Here is a 20085-nt window from a genome sequence, read left to right on the forward strand (position 1 = left end):
ATTTTAATGTTCGATTCCGATTTTTCTCCACTATATTTATCTGTTAGAAGAATGCTTTACAATGTTGATTTTAATGAATTATTTACATTTTTTTAGAGTGAAGAATATCCTTTTGCAATCAAATTGTGTATTAGAAGCGTTTGGAAATGCAAAAACAAATAGAAATGATAATTCTAGTCGTTTCGGCAAATACATGGACATCAACTTTGACTTCAAAGGTGATCCTTATGGTGGACACATTAGCAATTATCTTTTAGAAAAAGTGAGAATAAATTTTATTAGATATTTAAATTATGTTTTAATTCTTAGTGGGAAATTAAACTACATATGATAATCCTTGTCAAGAATAATAAAAATTTTTTAGACAAATAGTTACTTGACAAAGGATTTTTTTCCAGTCATATATATTCAACAGTAATAATAAAAGGGTTGAAATTGAACTTGGTAAAGACAAATTATGTTATGTGCCAAAATGAATTTTATATTATTCTTAGGTGCAAGTTGATTATTGTATGCATTTTTACATTTTAAAAATGTCCACATGAAGCTAATTGTGTATTCGAATAATAAGCATTGAGTTAAAATTGATTCTGCAAATTCTAATCTAGCCATTAGCTATTGCCACACAAAAAAAATCAAGAACAATTTTTTTCTGCATTTTTTGACAAGTGACAAGTATATCTCACTACATTTTCCAAAAGTGTTATTTTTTTATATTACTATGATTAATGAAGGTTTTGTAATCTCTACTCATTTTACCATTACTATTACTATTGTTCAATGCACTGTTCCTAAAAATGGCAAATTAAACTAGTTATGGATTCTTGGTGGAATCCTTGCACTTTCTTTTATGTCTTGCCTCTATCTTATAGAAACTACAGTTCTTTTTTTTTTTTTTTTTTTTTTCACTCGTGTTTTATAAACATTAGCAGCGATCTATCAACACATTGTTAGCTCGTAAAGTCATATATCTGTATTAGCCCATTCAATTTGAAAGCGTATTTCATTTTAATGCTACATGTAGCAACTTACTGTTTTCCAGTTGCTTCCATCACATTGTTTATAATATAGTTTTCCTCATAATGCAGAAGGAGGTAAGAACAATATTTAAACTCAAAAACTTTTTTATTTCCAATTTTACTTCTTTTGAAAAAAAAAGGGAAGGAGAAGGGACAGTTGCAGATATATATTATTCCATTTTTGTTCTTTCCAATGCAACATATGTAAAGAGAAAGTATTGAAATCATCAAAAAATTTGACTTGGAAATTTTGATATTTCCCCACGTTTTAGACCTCCAAGTCCAAAAAATGCATTTTGGAATTTTATTTGTCCGTGAACATAACTCAAAAATACTTTGAGCTAGACCAATAAAGTTTGATATGTTTAAAAATATAAAATATATGATAAAATTTGATGACTGATTAACACCGAATTCATAGATTTTTTGCAAATTCTATACACAAAAAGTTCATTTTTCTATCTTGGAGCAAATGAACAAGATAATTACTAAGCATAGAAGAATATGAAATTTTGAACCAAATCCAATAAAGGGTTGATTGTCTGTCAATCTATAAATTTACAAGCATATACATATGATAACTCGGAAATGCAATGACATGCATAAATGAAATTTGGTATATGATCTTTTTATTGAAATTGTAGTTGTTGGTCAACTTTTAGCTTTAGTTGACGAAAAAACTTTTTTAGAAAAAGATTCCTTAGTTATCTGTACTATAATACAAGGCACAATATATGCAGAGGATAATAAGACTGTTAAGAGAAAGTCCTTCTGGCTTTGTCGTTATAATTAAAGCAATAACTTACACCCATTTTTGAATTAATTTAGCATAAGATGTAGAATTTTATGAAACTCAAAAATCCAGTAATAGATAAAAAAAATTTTTAACCTTTTGGTATTTTTTTTATGTAATATGTTATTATTTTATACTGAAAGTTTTGTATTTATGATATATTTGTGTTTATGATATTTTTTTCTATTATTTTTCATTAAGCAGATTTTTAGTAATTCTCCCCCCTCCTCTTTCTTTCAGTCTCGTGTTGTTGCTCAACAAAAAGGTGAACGAAATTTCCATGCATTTTATCAACTTCTTTTTGGTACACCTGAAGCTTTATTATCAAAATATGGAGTTAAGAGAGATGCATCTTTATATAATTACACAAAACAAGGAGGAAGTCCTAAGGTCAGTTTGGAAAATATTAGGTCTCTTGAAGAAAAATTATATTTAAATTAGAAGAAACTATTACTGAATATTATGTGTCAATATGTTAACACAAATATTTTGTTTGCATATATGAAATGTTATGGTTCAGCAAAGACAAATTTATCTCTTAGCATCTTTAAATTTAAATAGTTTCATTATTGCCTTTAATCTAAGTGATACTTTTTCATAATCGAATTAATTAATTTTTTTTCTTTCTTTTTTTTAATTCAGAATGCTTCATATTGATTGTGTTTGACCATTGAATCAAAATTTGTTGATATTTTAATATCAACACTGTATATTTTTGCATTGCATTTCTAGATTTCTTAAGAAAAAACTTGCTTTATCATTTTTTTTTTCTCTTTCACTGTGAAAGCCCAGAAAAGAAATTAAAACCTATAAATGGAAGGATGATAAATTTGTTTTTAGAAAATTTTTTTACATATTAATTGAAATTATTGCTCGCCAAACTTTAAAAATGTTCAGTTTATTTAAATGTATTGTGTGTGTGTATATATATATATAATATATATTCTCATGCTGTTATTTGTCTTTACATTTGTAGGTTGATTCAATAAATGATAAAACAGATCATAAAGCTGTTTGTAATGCTTTAAAAGTTCTTGGATTCCACCAACAACAATCAGAAACTTTATGGAGGATACTTGCAGCAATTTTGCAATTAGTAAATATTTGTTTTATTATTTCTCTTAATTACTTACATATGTATATTTCTAATCTGAAGGATTTACAGTTTTGTTCCATTTTGTTAAATTGTATATTAAATAAGTTTTTTTGTCATTGATTTAGTCATTTATTTGTTATTATTGTGTAATACTTAGAATTAGAAAAATACTTCTGAAATAAAAATTATGTTGTAGCAATTCATTTCATATATATATATATATGATAGAAAGCTAGTTATATTAGCTTACATTTGCATACTAAGATATACATACTGTTCACTTTTATGTGTATATATGGGATGAAATAACTGTTTTAAAAATGTTTATTGTGAAAAGAAGGGTTACTCTCAATTTTTTGTTTTAAAAAATCAGCCTCTTGGTGTTAAAATGTATGTTTAAATATTTGAATTTTCACTTTTTTTTTTTTTTTTTTTTTTTTTTGCTATAATATAAAAATATATTTATCATTTATATAAACTGGTTTGAAAATTAACTATTTTATTTTTCAGGGAAATATGGAATTTGAGCATGAAAATGATGCAACTTCAATAAAAACTCCAGAATACCTTGCTTCTGTTTCTCAATGCTTAGGTGTGTCCGAGGAAGAGCTTGAAAAGGCTTTGTGTCAAAGGGTTATTGCTGCCAGAGGAGAAGTCATGGAAAAGGTCCATACTGTATCTGAAGCAGTGTATGGCAGAGATGCATTTGCTAAGGTAATAATCAGAGCAATTTGAAATCTATTGCATGAATAAACATCATTATATTACCGAATTTCTGAACAGTGCCTCATAACTTCAAATCTTTAATAATAAATACTTTTATTTTCCGAAAACTGTTAAACATATTTTCATTGTTTAATGAAAATATTATTTTATAACACTTTTCCCAAAGTCTTGGTAAATATATGCCTTTTGCTTACCAAACTTTAAATTATAATTTCTGCCCCTTTCATTTTTCAAAAAAAAAAAAGATTTTTTTAAAAATTTGTTTACACTAATATATGTTGTGTAATTTATGCTCATTGTAACTTGTATTTATGAAATTTCATTCAGCTTATCCAATGAATTGTTTAAAGAAATGCTGCTGGAATGTCTAAATCTCAAATAATCCATTTAATTTATTTAAGATTGTTACATACATAAAAAATATATTTGCAACAAAAGTGTACTTCTTCTGTGACATATTCAAATCAAATGTTTACTTATACTATTATGAAAAAATATTTAGACTAATTTAATATAATATTGGTTTAAGAATTCTATTTTTATGGAATTAAATATTATCTGATTGTGATATTTTTTTGTTTAATAAATTAATTTTGAATTCAAAACTTTATCTATTAATAGCATATTAGATTATAAGATTTTAGTAAATTTTAAGCATTTCGAACATAAACTTTGATTTTAGTTTTACTATTTATTCTAAATTCAATTATTGCTCATGAGTTTAGCTTCAAAATGCATTTAAGCCATATTTGTTATCAAACAATAGTGTTTTCATGTTATGATGTTTTGTAATATCTGAATTGGCAATATTTATTATAAATCTATAAGTTCTTAAATGTTAACCTTTTTTTAAATATATTTTTAGGCTATATATGAGAGATTGTTCTGCTTTATTGTGAACCGCATAAATGACGCCATAGAGGTTGGGACAAATGGACATGGTCTAAAAAAGAACAACACAGTTATGGGTGTTCTAGATATATATGGATTTGAAATTTTTGAACTGAACAGGTGTTTTTCTTTAAATAATATCTTCCATTTTTTCTTAGTTATGTTTGCATTTAAAAGTACAGGGTGTTTATTTAGTCGCGGACCCATTTTGATGTTTAATAACTCATAAAATAATAAAGATAGATTAAAATTAATAACATAAATGGTTAAATAGACTCAAAAAGTTTCATGACCCTTGTCAATGAACTTCCACGTGTGCCCCCTTTGTCGCACGGAGAATATCAAGTCGATAGTCAATTTCACGCCAGGTAGCATCTTCTATCCTCCTTAGCATATCTGTTGCAAAGGCCATCCTCCTAGGTCTATCGTTCGGTTCCAAAACTTGAACAATTTGAACTTTGTATGCACGCAGTCTTAATTTTTTCTTAATAACCTTGCACACCATCGAATTTGGCATATCCAATTCTGTTGCCGCTGATCTCACAGATATTCTAGGATTGTGTAAAAATGTCTCTTTGACACGCTCAACATCAAAATCACTTGTGTAAGGACTTCCGGAACGTTTCTTATCTGCGATACTTCCAATTTCTAGAAAATTCTTTTTCCACCGCAAGATGCTGTTTTTGGATGGAGGATCTTTTTGGTATATTCTTCTGAAATTTCTCAGTGCTTGCACTATCGATTTCGTTTCTATGAACCACCATAAAATCTGTGCTTTCTCTTGTGGTGTGTATGCATTCTCCTTAATATCCGCTGGAATAAAACATCACATACAAAAGTACTACATAGAACAAACACATCAAAAGTAAACATAACATTGCAATAGTTGCCAAAAACAAAAGAGAAAAATGCAATTAATAAGCAGACGATATTTAGAAAAGTACAGATATTTAGACTGGAAAATGAAATTATCTGAAGTTAACCACACGTGCAGACGATATTTACAAAGGTAAAAATATTCAAACATGAAAAGGAAAATATACGAGTTATTCCATCAATAAATGCCATAAGTTTGTTTATATCTTCATTATTTTATGAGTTATTAAACATCAAAATGGGTCCAGGACTTTATAAACACCCTGTATTTTAAAAGTTATCTAACTGAAGATAAAGTATTTTAGTTTTATTTTGCAATCCATTCCATCTGCATCCTTTTTTTTTTTTTTTAACTAATTACTTTATTTTAATATTACATTACTTTGGATTTCTCAAGAATTATACTAATTAGTTTGAAGAATGAATTTAATTTGATGAAATGTCTTTATTATTAATGAAGATTTGTCTATGCATGTAGATAAAATTGATTTTGTATGACAACAGATATATCAGTATAATTTCAACAATTGTAATATAATTGTGTGTTAACTTCCAAACAATTACACTACAATTCTTAATTTTTTTTTTTAACAAATGAAAAAAAAAAACTTTAGTTTATTTTAATTTATTTCATTTTGATCTTCTAATTCAAAACTATTAATAGTTCTTTGCAATTGAAAATAAAAAAATAAATAGAAAAATAAATGAGATACAAAAGAAATCAGTATATATCTACTTTTTACCTATTCTGTGATTTATTAATGTTTTGTAAATAATTTTCATTTTTTTTTATATATTTTCACAATTACACAATTGATTGCATATAAATTTTATATATAATATATTGCTATACTGAAAAAATTTAGTATGCATGTGTATTTTGTATAAGAGAAAGATTTAACATTTTGGAATACACTCCTAACAAGTATAAAAATATTCCATTTAAAATAATGAGTTTGGTTTTGTATCATAGTGACATGAAAATAATTTTGTTTGTAAATGAATTGTAAAAAGTAAAAAAAATCTGAAAGTTTTTTATTTAAAATGTCATCTGATAAATTTTGTTTTTTTTAATTGCCATTTTAATTATATATTTAATTTTGATGCCTACAAAAGATAAATATCAATTCACATGGATGACATTTGGTTTTCGAATTTATGCTTATTTATAAATATTATCATTTTAATTACTCTTTTTATTAATAAATAATTTTATTCTGCTGTGTACTTGTAGTTTTGAACAGTTTTGCATTAATTACTGCAATGAGAAACTTCAGCAGCTGTTCATTGAATTGGTTTTGAAACAAGAACAGGAGGAATATCGAAGAGAAGGAATTCAGTGGCAAAATATTGATTACTTTAACAATGCTATAATATGTACCTTGATTGATGAACCTCATAAAGGAATCTTTGCAATTGCTGATGAAGCTTGCCTTTCTGTTGGAAAAATTACAGATGAGGTACTCACTATTTATGCATTGGAATTATTATTTAAGTGAAATTATTTATATTTTGAAAATTGTTTAAAACAATTGATTTGTTATGTTTTTACAGATGCTAATAGAAGCCATGGATAACAAACTTGCTAATCACAAACATTATACTAGTCGCAAAGTATGGATCATTATGTTTCTTTCTCTCTTCTTTTTTACCTTTATTAATATTATTAAATGTCATTATGCAATGAATAGAATTGTTCAGTTAAAAAGTAAAAAACTTATCATTTTTTGAAAAATTAAATTCCTTTCATTACACATTTTTTTATTTATGTAAATATTGAATGTTATTATAAGATATACTGTTTAAAGCATGATTCAATTTATATTAAATAATATCCTGTATGTTATGTGCCTTATCTGTTTTTGATGATATCTGAAATTCATTCTTGGATTGAATAAATTTTTGCATCTGGGTTATTAGTTTCCATCTATAGTATCTTAGTTTGTAGTTCAATTTATCTTAGAAAATATCACTTTTTCTTTTAAAAAGAAATGAATTATTTTCTATGAATGATTTGAAATTATATATTCATTTGATTTGTTATAAAATATGTTCATTTTAACATGGCTATATTAAATTTTTAAAAATTATTGATCTTCATGGATGTTAGTATTTATCCATTTGTAATAAATTTGATTTATCTACTTGTTTAAAATTAATTGTTGCTCTCATCATTTAAATTCAAAGATAAAAACACTTCAACTTCTGAGCTGCATTATATTTGGCTGTTTGTTTTTCCAAAATTGCATTAAAAAACTTTAATTATCTGATATTGATCTATTACATCCCATGCATTTCGTAAACCTCAAATAAAGGTTGAATCAAGTCTTTGTAATTGTCATTTTTTGTTTTCATTTTTCACTAGTGATGTTTACATGTAATGTTCCTGCCAAACAGTTATGGTTCAAATTACTTTTAAATGCCTTCTGAAAGATTTAATTTCATCTTGCATTTTATAAAGAAATATGCTTCAAAATTAAAATAAGCGGATTTTTGATTACTGTGACTACATTTTCTTCAAAATATATGCACTTCCATCATCCCTCACTTTGTTACATAGAAATTTTTAATTTGTGCTTATGCTATTCTATATTTTTATATGCTTAAATATAACTATTTGCTCGAATTAAACTTATGCTTTACTAAGTATTCTTAATTAATATTCAAAATATTGATAAATTTTTACTAATAAATATATTTTATAATAATAAACAATGTCTTCTGAATGGCAATGCATATCTAATTCATATACTATATCACGTTGAATCTTTATACTACTAATCTGTTGTATCTTTTATTGCTTTGTAGATAGTTTCACCTCTGCCCTATTATACTATAACTTATATAATAAATAGTTTTATAGTTTGGGAAGATAAGAATAGGCAAACCAACAAATGGTCATTTTAGAATTGCTTCAAAAATATTTATGGTTTTTTTTTTTTTTTTTTTTGTACAAGTTGTTATGAAATTGAATTATATTTTTTTGGCAGCTTGCTCCAACTGATAAGACATTAGAACATCGTCGTGATTTTAGAATAAGACATTATGCTGGTGATGTGACTTACTCTATTACTGGCTTTATGGAGAAAAATATGGATTCTTTATATCAAGACTTTAAAAGACTGATGTTCTGCAGGTAAAACTTGTTTTTATTTATATTTTGAATTGCTTAAATATTGTGAGATTTATTTCAAGACTTATATAAATCATAATTCTTTTTTAAAAAATACATTATTATTGTGATCAGTTGTAGATTTAGATAGTTTGTAACAATTTGTAGTGCACATTATGAGACTCCTCTTATAACAAACTGGTTATAATTTCAGTACATAAATTTCAATACATTTTGAATATAATAAGCATTATAATAATTCAATATTATTTTTTAAAATGTTATTAACTTTGGGAATATATTTTTTTATTTATTATTATCATGACTAAAATGGCGTTTATACATAATATTTAAGCAGATGCGTGGTTTTATAAACTCTGTTATGAATGAGTGAAAATAAAGTGAATGAGTTATACAAAGTGAATCTAATGAAATAGATATAAATCTGATCAGTTACTTGACACAATGTCAGTTTTATTCTAATATTTTATAATCATAGAATTTATATAATATTGTAAATAAATTTATGCAGCAACTAGGTTGATAATATTTTTTAATCCTCATATGTGTTGCCACCTTTCAATCTAACAGCTGTAGGAAGCTGCCTAATCGGAAATCTGCTACTGATTGTAATTATTATTAAAAACTACATCCCAGGAAATATCATTTGTCTACTTATAGAATGCAAAGTTGCCAATTAAAGGTTTTAGTCTACTTTAATAGCATTTTATATAAATTTGTCAAATTTTTCAAGATTTGTCTTTTTTACAGTGGATTAGACAATTCTGCATTGAGATCTCATTTATTGATAAATTTTGTTTTTGTTTTTAGTGCTGATCCTTTAATATCACAAATGTGGCCAGATGGTGATAAAGATATTACTCAGGTACTCAAGTTTTTATATGTTGATGTTTTAATTTATCATAAAAGCTCATACTCATTATCTTGATAATGTAATCTAATTCTTTTCTATAGTTTTACATTAATTTTGTAATATTTTAACATTTTTCATTTGTAGGTTACAAAGAGACCTTTAACTGCTGGGACATTATTCAAAAATTCAATGGTAGCTCTTGTGAAGAATCTGGGCTCAAAGGTACCAGATAAACGGAATTATTTTTATCATTTTTCTAAAGCTGTGTTATTATTACTTCACTTTACTGAAAAAAAATTGAACAAAATTCTAAAAGTTCATTCTATATGTTTACATTTTCTCTACTCATTGTATCTTTATCTAATAAGTGCATGGCTTTGATGCAAATATTTATTACTGATTGAATGATGATAAGCCTGGTTCATTGCTTTAATATTCTAACATATAGATTATATTTGTATGTTTATCTGATAAATGCACATCTTTGATTTATTTTAGCTCATTTAAAAATATATAATACCCTTAAAGTAATTTCAATTTATTTGAAGTAGTAGTTAAATATGTGAATCTTGATATAAGTATTTCGTAAAAAGAAATCAACAATTTCAGTTTTTAAAAAAATAGTTTGTTGTTTTTGCACTTAAATCAAGTTATAATAAATGGAACTATAACATTTATCAGAAATAATTACTGAATATGTAGAATAATTGTTTCAGTTGATACTCAATCAGAAAATTCAAAGTTGTTTATACTTATTTTGCATGCATGGTTATAAAGGTGTTTTTTTTGTTTTGTTTTTTTTTTTTTTTTTCTTTTGCTAAATATTGTATAACACTTCTATATAAAAATTTGATTTTTTTTTTTATGCCATGATAAAATTGTTAGTTTATGTAATGTTTGATGCATATTTAGATGCAAAATACAAAATTTATTTAACTCTCATTTTTAATTCTTAATGATTGGTATGAAAGTTGATAACCAAATGAAAGCATATTATGAATTACACAATTCTGTTTAGCTATCAAATTAAAAATTAAGCTAAATAAAATCTGTTAAATAGAGAAGGAAATATTTGATTGTTATTTAGATAAGGAAATTATGCCACTTGTATAATTTATGGACTGTTAATTGTGTTTTGTGAAACATTTTTACATTATCTAGGAACCTTATTATGTTCGGTGTATTAAACCTAATGATCAAAAGTCACCAGCTTTATTTGATGATACTATGGTGGAACACCAAGTTGCTTATCTTGGATTATTAGAGAATGTTCGAGTGAGACGTGCTGGTTTTGCTTATCGTCAAACCTATAATCGATTTTTACGCAGGTAAGTAATGTTAAAAAAAAAAAAATCCTGAGGGATCAAAAAAATAATTTTTTTATTAATTAATCATATGTAATGTTTGAAATAGTTTTGAGGAAAAATACAATGTAATAACACTGTTCTGTGCAATAAAAAAATGAATGATTGTATCATTTGGCTTAGCTAACAGTTCTAATTCAGTGATATTTGCAACCAGTCAAAAGATATCTTAGAAAGATTTGAGAATTCAATTTAATATTTGTATTTCCGTGACAATTTTCAGTTCACGTTTTTACATTATTATTATTTTTTTTTTATGAAAAAAGAAACTTTAGCATTTTTATGGTTAATATTGTTTTAAAAATTTGTAAGTTTGATATTATGTTGGTGCATGGTATTCAAACATTATTTGTTTCAACTTTATTTTTAATTAACAATTAAGGCATTTCTTCCAAAAATTCACCTTGTGTTTCCATTAAACTTATAGTACATACGCTAAAAGTTGTCTTATTTATTTTGAAGATTTTCTTTTAATTTTCAACCAAAAACGTTATTTCAGGACTTTTTTTAATTCTGCCTATGAAAATTGTTTACATATAACTATTTTAGCTTCAACCGAGCTCGAAACTTTTCAAAGATATCAAGATATACATTTTACAAAGTTATTTCATAAAGTTATTTACCTAATTTTATTGAATGTTGCTTATAATGAAAAAATTTGTTTGCTTATTCATTTCCAGATACAAAATGATTTCAAAATACACATGGCCAAATTTTAGAGGTGGATCTGAGAAAGATGGTTGTAGAGTTCTTATTGATGAGCAAAACTTTTCCGATGATGTACAATATGGTGCAACCAAGATATTTATTCGATCTCCACAAACTATATCACAGTTGGAATATCTACGCTTAGAATTAATACCTGGAATTGTTGTATTCCTACAAAAGGTGATTTATTGCAAAAAAAATTATTAAAAATATTCATTGTGAGTGGAAAAGTGTTTTTTCTTTCCTTGTTTAAGGTTCCTGTTCTTAGTTATTTCTTTTCCTTTTTTAGCATAGAATTTGCTCAAGTTTTCAAAAAAAGTATTCTGAAAAAATGATTTACACATTCTTTTTTTTATAAGGAAATAATATTAAGATGAATTAATAGCAGAAATAATTTATATTATTTAGTACTAATAATATAAGACTCCAACTTGAAAATCATTTGCTTATATGACCTTAAAAGATTCTTAATAAAAGTAAAGATAATATTTGAAAGATAAGAAAGTATTTTTTTAAATTACAGACTTATCAAATAATATTCTTTAATTTTTTTTTTCACTTAGTCTTTCCAGCACAAATAAAAAACAGAAATGTGTAAAAAAGCATCTTGCTCCATTGATGTAAAATTGGCATCATAAAATTAGAAAGGGTTAATTTTTTTTTTTTTTCTGTTGAGATACTATTAGATATTTTAAATTAAATATTAATATGTTCATGAAACTATTTAAACTTTTTAGTTATAAAATTCCCTACTTGAAACTATATTATTGGATTTAAATCTATGATATTCTTATTAATTTAGGAAAATATTATTATTTTTATCTGTTAATTTCTTTTTATCATTATAAGTATATTGATAAACAATTGGCATCAATCCAGTTTTAAAATGAATCTTTACATGATTCAAAAAGGTCTTATTTTTTATTATTTTAGTTATTCTGTGCTCTATAAAAGGATTTTTTTTTTCCAGATGTGGCGAGGTGCTATAGCTAGATTAAGATACCGAAAAATGCTTGCCATGTTGGCCATTATAAAATTCTATAGACATCAAAAATTGCGAAAATATATTGATCAAGTAAATCATGCTTTCAGGTATAGTTTTGTTCATTACAAATTCTATAACTATTAACTTTGAAGCAACTATTTGTATATTCCTTGAATCAATTCAAAAAGGCAACAACTAGAAAATTTTAAATGATTAGCATTTGAAAGTTTATTGTTGCATAGCAGATCAAATTTACATTGCTTTAATTTATAATTTCAAACTGTACAATCTACTTTAAAGTTTTTATTGTTTTTACTTTATCAAAAATATATAATTTTTAAAGTGTAATCTTGCTATACAGATAGTTTTTCATCCTTGAGTGAAATGTAGGAATATGTATTATTAAAATAATAGTTGATTGTCATTTATTCATAACCGGTACTATTGGTAAACAACCCAGAAGTATTCAATGTATTTATTTCTTAAATTTAAAAAAAAAGAATTTTCAATTAGATATTTAAAGATTTTTGACTGACTGTAAAATATTTACAATGATTTTTCTCCTTAGTTTTGAAATTCTTTTAACTAATATTACAAAAATTGAAAGTTAATATTTTTTTAACTGAAAGATCAGATAAGGGGGAGAAAATTGCCCCCCCCTTGACTGCCTCTTATACCAATTTTGTTATTTTCATCAAATTTTATTTCTACGAAATTATCATTAAAATAAAATCATTTCATACATTTTTATTACTCTGTATGTTTTTTCACCATTGTTTATTTTATTTCTCATAATTATCTTTAATTTTTATAGAAACGTTAAGACAATGAAAGATTATGGTAAAAAAATAACCTGGCCCCCTGCACCGACTGCACATAAGGAATTTGCCAACACACTTCATAAAATACATGACAGGTATGGATTATTTACTTTATTGTAGAAATCTTATAATTATACTTAGATTTATTAACTATGATATATTTACTCATTTTTTATTTAAATTTGTGTATTTTATGGTAAAAAGTAAATTTAATAAATAGGATGGGAAAAATATAGATTTAGATGAACTTTTTTATATGATATCCACAAAATGGATTTCTTAATTATGAACTTTGAAATATATATATATATATATATATATATATATATATCTGTTAGTTAAATAATTTTATTTATGTGATTCCAAATAAAATATTAGAAGATGGAATCTTTCTTATATTGTTTTTGGACAGATAAGACTGCCACTATATTGCTTAAGTTATCTATTTAAAAAAAATAAAGGAAAATGGTGGTGTTCTTCTTTATTTTCATATCTTCTGTAACTTTTAATGAAAAATTTATCTTTAATATTATGAGAGAATACATCGTAATTTATGAAAATATACAGCATTTATCATTGGAACCAGGTTTATTATATTTATATTAGAATTTCTTTTGTATAATGTTAAATTATACATGCAATTACGCCCCCCCCCTCTAAAAAAATTAAAAAGTGATTGAAAAAAAGAATAAAAAAGGCTCTTAGAAATCGAGAATTTTCTCAATCATTTTAAAGAGTAAAGGGAAACTATAAGATTAAATAAACGTTATAAAGTTTTCATAATGTAAGCAATATTAAGATTTCAACTCAGCCAGAAATTTTCATTTTTCCTTTGTAAGTGGTTGAGATTTTATATTAATTTTTACCTTTTCTAAATTAACCATCATTTATCTCTAAACTATTAAAATATCACTTTCCATAATCTAAAGAATTTTTAATCACTTATAATTAGCACATAATCTGGCCATTTGGTATTTAATATATTGTTAATGTGTAAAGGGAAGAATAGTTAATCCACAATTTAAAGGTATCTCTAATCTTATTTCCCAATGGAGTTGGGAATTTTAGAAAAAATATCTTTGTTTCAAAAAAAGGAAAATAGAAATTGTGACCTTTGATTGTTCTGATTATTAATATGTATTACTTGGCATATAAATAAGGTGATGTTATATGAATGAACAAATATAAATTTATATATTTATGTACTAAGATTGCAAATGTACACCTAATGAATTCATAACCATTAATAGGTTTTCATTGTCAAGCAGTAAAAGAAAATAACAAAGAATAGTACAAATTTAAATAATTTCATGTTAAAATACAGAAGTTAATGAACTTCAAGGCAATTTTTAAAAAATAGCATTTAAGATTGTCAATTTTTTTTTTCACACTGTATTAGAATAATTTATTGAACTAATTTTGTCTTAACATTACTTCAATATACCATTACTTTCCATTTAAAGATCTCTAATTTTCAAAGCATTTATTAAAAGAAATTTATGCACAGGTGGCGTGCTTATATGGTCCTACGTAAAATTCCCCGAGAACAGTGGCCAGAGATGCATTTGAAAGTTACTGCGGCTGAAGTTCTTAGAGGACGCCGGGACAATTGGGGCTATCATAGAAAATGGGAAGGCAATTATCTTGCTTCGGTAATTAAATATTTTTCTTTTTTTTTTTTTTTTTACTAAATAATTTATTCTATTGAATGTCTTCTAAATTTATATTATGATAATAAATTCTTAATAATTTAAATCATTATAATGTTGTTGTTTTTTGTGTGTGTGTGTGTGTGTGTGTGTGTGTGTGTGTGTGGGTGGGTGGGTGGGTGGGTGGGTGGGTGTGTTTAATTATAAAATTTTAGGGAAGAATATTTTGTTAAGTGTTTATGAACTTATCCTGAACCTTTTATTATTTTCTTATATATAAAGTATTTTGAAATAGTTTTTTGATAATCATGATGTATTATCTTTTAATTCCATTTATTTAAAAGCATTTGTGGTGTTCAACTTATATTTCATCCATTTACCTTATAATGATTAATTTTCTCTGTATTTTTCAACAAATTTTATTTCTTAATAGACTTCTGAAAATGATAATACAGCTTCATTTGTATCATCAATGGGAAGTCTGAAGTCTAAAGATCATTTTCAGAAAGTTCTCTTTTCCAGTTTTATAAAAAAGGTAAATATTATTGTAGCCAGATATTAACTGAAATGCAGAAATTGTCTTTTTTGTTTGTGTTTTTATTTTATTTTATTTTTCCTTTTTTTTTTTTTCAATTATTAAAATATTTCATATCTATTAGCATTTCCTACACCCTGTATTTTAGTTTGTTAAATATTGAATACAAATATATTGTAAGAAGAGACATTTCTTTTAAATTTGACTTTTTACGGAATAATTATATATACAAAACAATTCATGTTAAAAATGTTACCAATGAAAAAATTCAATAATATATAATATTATGTTTATAGCCTTAAAGATCATTCTGTTGATTTATAATTATATTCATATTTTTTAGGTTAACAAGCATAATAAATGTGCTGAAAGAGCTATTGTTATAACTGACAAATTTATCTACAAACTTGACAGTAAACGATTTAAACCTCTTCGCTCTGCTATACCAATTACAGATGTAAGTATGATTATATTAATTATGTTACTTGTTACAGATATTCATATGTCTAGTTTTTAAATGTAGTACATTATTTCAAGAAACTTTTTTCTCATTTATGATAAGAAACATCAGTGGCCATGTCAGTCAGTAATTATAAATTTATTTTTTTAGTTGACTGGCATTAGTGTAACACCTGGTCCTGATCAAATGATCATTCTTCACTTGAGAGGAGGTAATGATTTAGTTACTGCCTTAACATCCTGCCAAGATGAAGATAGAGTTGGGGAGCTTGTAGGCATTATCGTTCATCAGTGGTTCCAGTGAGTCTACATATTTTTTTTAATTATATTTATTGTTGCTGTAACAAAATCTGCTGTATTGTTATAGTTGTGGGTTTCTTGTTAAAATGAATTTTTGTTCAATTTTTTTAATTGATTTTTCTTAGAATAAGGGCATTTAATTTTTTTATATACAACTAGATGTTTGATATTAATTTTATTTTCTTTGCTGAATTTCTATGATAATATTATTAATGGAAATGTTTTATTAAGCATTTTAAAAATTTCTTCCAGTAAGAGAAAGTAGGATGTTGAATCTGAAGTGATGCTTCTACACTATATTTAAGCATTTATAATAATCCATTGCAACTTTAAAGCTATATTTCATGTTAGATGGATAGATAGTCTTTTTTTGTTGATGTATGATTAAGCATTTTTTTTTTTCTAATCAGAAGGTTTTAATTTCCCAACCACCAGGTGATTTAAATTATGTTGCATTATTAAAAAAAAAAAAAAAAAGAATCGTCCTTTAAATAACTGACTAAAAAAGAATGTGGGGACAAAAAAAAAATACCTTCAATAACTTAGCTGTGTGATAGCTTTTAATGCTATTATTTTGATGAAATAGCTGAAATGTTGAGAATGATAGTGGTGATAAAAATTGTCATTAAAATTTTTAAATCTTGATTGAAAATTTTTGTGAAAATATTTACTTAAAATTATTTATTGTTGTAAAAATATCTATTGGAAATATAATAAACAAATATGCCCATACAGAAAAAAAGATGTGTATTTAAACAAACAAGCATATAATACTGTTGCTAATCCAAAAGGGATTTTGCAATATCATTATCAGCTAAAATTTGCATTAAATATGTTACAGTGTAAAATTTTTTTAATATCCAGTGCAACAAAACTATGTTTATTTTCAAGTTTATATAAAAAGTTTCTGCATTTTTTCTTAATTGCATTCACTTTGATTGCTAATAAACAGCTTGTTATAAATTGCTTACAGAATATTTTGTGTTTATAAATTTACAGTTACTGTTAATCCAATAGAAAAAGTATTAAAAAAATTCAAGTATATGTAAATACTTCATTGAAGGCTTGTTGTTTCTATTTCAGATTGCAAGGAAAGGATTTAAGAGTTATAGTAAATCCACAGCTTCAGTGTATGTTAGGGAATAAAAGCAGAACTCTTGCTGTGGAATCAACCAACATTACAGTCCATCCAGCCTTCAAAAAAGATGGTCCGAATCTTGTTTTGTTATGGCCTGTGTGTAGTGCCTGAACTGTCATAACTTCTTATAAAAGTTGTTTTCAGAAGTATTTGTTGTTTATCTACCAAGATTATATCAAATTCTATATTTTATATGACAGGGTAAATCTAAATGGCATTATGAAGTTCCAAAACTATTTTTTCATATGCAAATAATCACACTGCATAAAAATATGTCTCAGTTATAATGAGATATATCATTGCCTTTATGTATGAAAAATGTGTACTTGGCAAAATATATTTTAGCTTGTTATGGAAATGTTGTTTAATACACACACACACACATATATATATATACATATTCCTAAATGGGTCCAAATACTATACTTTAAAAAAAATTGTACTTTTAACTAAGTATTTTGAATTAATTAATGCATTTATTTGATTGACCTGTATGAAATTATTTTGATAACAAAACTATTTTAAGAATTTTATCAATGACATCAAAATTTTCATTTGTACATTATAAATGTGTTTTGATGAGAGGAGGTTGCCTGAACTTAAAATTCATTTTAATTTATATTAAAAAATTTAGAAATTAACTTTTAAATTTATTTAAAAGTTAGAGGCGTGAATAATCAAAGTATTATAGAAACTTTAATATGCAGTTTTAATCTTCAAATTTAAATGTAAAAATAATGTATTAATCACTGAAGCAAAATTTGATGCATGATTTTTTGTTGTTTCATTGAAAATAATCTCAGAAATTTAAAGAAAATTTATTTTTATAAATATAAACCATGCACTTACTTCTTTATGGACTGTTATTTTTATGAAAATTTATTGTACTTAAATGCATTTGTTTTTCTAATCTACATTGATCTGTGAATAATGTATGATCAAATTTCAACGTTATCCTCAGGTACTTACATCTAATTCTGTAAAAACATTGATAAAATGCAACTTCTTGTATTTTCCTTCTTGTATATCAAGATCTTTTAATTGATTTTCTTCCACTCAATACTACTTCAATTGAACATGGTATAAAGAAAATATTTTTTGATGTTTTTTCATTATCTAATGCTGAGGAACAGATTTTATAACATAGGTTTACTTTTAATTATTGCTAAATATGATTATTTTTTTATTATTATGTATCAGCTTTTATACATTTTCTTTCTTATTTTATATTCGGTGTTTAATGCCTGCTTTTCTTTGAAATATGTGACCAAGGTAATATTTTTCTAACTGAAGGATTTTTCATTGCTGTAAAAAAGAAATATTTAACAGTATACCAATTTTTAAAAATAGTTTTGTTTTTTTAGTTTGAATCCACTGTAATAGACTGAATTAAAATCGCTTTTTCCTATTATTTTTTTAATCTTATAAATATATTTATTTATCAACCAATTTAGCAGTATATTTGTTGCTAAGGATTTGCCTCCTATATTGTTTATTTTTCATATTGGTTCTTGAATAAGTAAATATACTTCAAGTATCTGTGATAAATTCCTGGTATTTCATGCAAAACTGTATTATAAAGCTTGCTCATTTAATATTTTAAGACTGAGTTGAAAGAATTAAAGCTTTAATTTTTATTGAAAATGTCAAACTACATATATATATATATATCTCTTAATTTATATTAGTTTTCTGAAGTATTAAATTTGATAAGTAAAATGAAGTTTTAAAATCGTATGTAGATTGTGTTTGTTGGATGGAGTTTTGCACTTTTTGTGATATTATGTAGAATCCCCTCCCCATGTTTTATGAATTGGAATTTAAAAATTGCAAGAGCTAGTCATTTTATATTATTGAGACTGAAAAATTTGTTCTCTGCGTGATAATTTTGTACTTATATCTTTAGATTTTTTCTTTCATTAAAATAGTTTTTCATCTATTATGATTTACACAGAGTATACTAAAATGACGTGCTTGCTACTTAAGATTTGAAAAGTTGACACAGTTTGTGTGCATATTAATAATTTTATTGCAAGATACTGATATAGTTCATTTTGCTGATTAAAAACAATTGAGGAATTCTGAACAATTAGTGTTAAAATAAAAATGGTAAACTATTAATTTCTAACAGACTTTTTTAATATCATAAGCATTTAGATTTTTTTGCAAATATTGATTTCTTCATGTTTTTGCTATTTATTTCAGCATAGTGAGTATTTTTTAAAAAAAATCACAAAAATGCCATTATATGTTTACTAACTGCATCATAAGCTCATTTCGTTGGCCATAGCATCATAATGCACTGTATATATTGAAATTATTCAGATGTTTTAGTATTTAGTTTTTACTGTTTTGTTGCTTATTTATGAGTGCCAGAAATTTTAGAATAAATGTATTTCATGAAACTTTTGTTTTTGAGTCAATTCCTATTTTTAAACTTAGGTATAACTGTTTATAATGAAGAAAAATTACTTGTAATTGGTAAACTCGCATTATGATCACAAAAGCAAAATGAAGCACTGCTTTATTAAATTTTAAGAGTGCTTTTTACCAGTAAACACCATGCTTCCTAGAAATTATATATTTTAATTAGAAGATATGACCATCTAGCCAAGCTGTTGTCTTGTTAACAATATCTCAATTATGATTATCACAGATGAACTAACAAAAGTCTTTAAAAGATTTCAAGTACAAGGCAATATGCTTTAGAAATAATAATAAATATTATTTGTAATTCAC

General features: G+C 25.0%; 1 protein-coding gene across 1 annotated transcript in view; it reads left to right on the forward strand.

Moving 5' to 3' along the window:
• Nucleotides 1–19751, forward strand: part of LOC129957398 (unconventional myosin-Id-like) — an 83919-nt gene extending 64168 nt beyond the window's left edge. Inside the window, exons 4-22 of the mRNA XM_056069703.1 lie at nucleotides 97–262; nucleotides 2053–2202; nucleotides 2789–2908; nucleotides 3419–3622; nucleotides 4500–4645; nucleotides 6636–6861; nucleotides 6956–7015; nucleotides 8392–8537; nucleotides 9345–9399; nucleotides 9532–9609; nucleotides 10549–10715; nucleotides 11432–11639; nucleotides 12430–12551; nucleotides 13259–13360; nucleotides 14773–14917; nucleotides 15348–15449; nucleotides 15793–15906; nucleotides 16060–16208; nucleotides 17292–19751. Of these exons, the coding sequence (XP_055925678.1) occupies nucleotides 97–262; nucleotides 2053–2202; nucleotides 2789–2908; nucleotides 3419–3622; nucleotides 4500–4645; nucleotides 6636–6861; nucleotides 6956–7015; nucleotides 8392–8537; nucleotides 9345–9399; nucleotides 9532–9609; nucleotides 10549–10715; nucleotides 11432–11639; nucleotides 12430–12551; nucleotides 13259–13360; nucleotides 14773–14917; nucleotides 15348–15449; nucleotides 15793–15906; nucleotides 16060–16208; nucleotides 17292–17457 (2626 nt within the window). The 3' untranslated portion in view covers nucleotides 17458–19751. The remainder of the gene's footprint in view (nucleotides 1–96; nucleotides 263–2052; nucleotides 2203–2788; nucleotides 2909–3418; nucleotides 3623–4499; nucleotides 4646–6635; nucleotides 6862–6955; nucleotides 7016–8391; nucleotides 8538–9344; nucleotides 9400–9531; nucleotides 9610–10548; nucleotides 10716–11431; nucleotides 11640–12429; nucleotides 12552–13258; nucleotides 13361–14772; nucleotides 14918–15347; nucleotides 15450–15792; nucleotides 15907–16059; nucleotides 16209–17291) is intronic.
• Nucleotides 19752–20085: the final 334 nt, after the last annotated feature.

This window comes from Argiope bruennichi, chromosome 2 (genome assembly GCF_947563725.1).
Source record: "Argiope bruennichi chromosome 2, qqArgBrue1.1, whole genome shotgun sequence".
Classification (NCBI taxonomy): domain Eukaryota; kingdom Metazoa; phylum Arthropoda; class Arachnida; order Araneae; family Araneidae; genus Argiope; species Argiope bruennichi.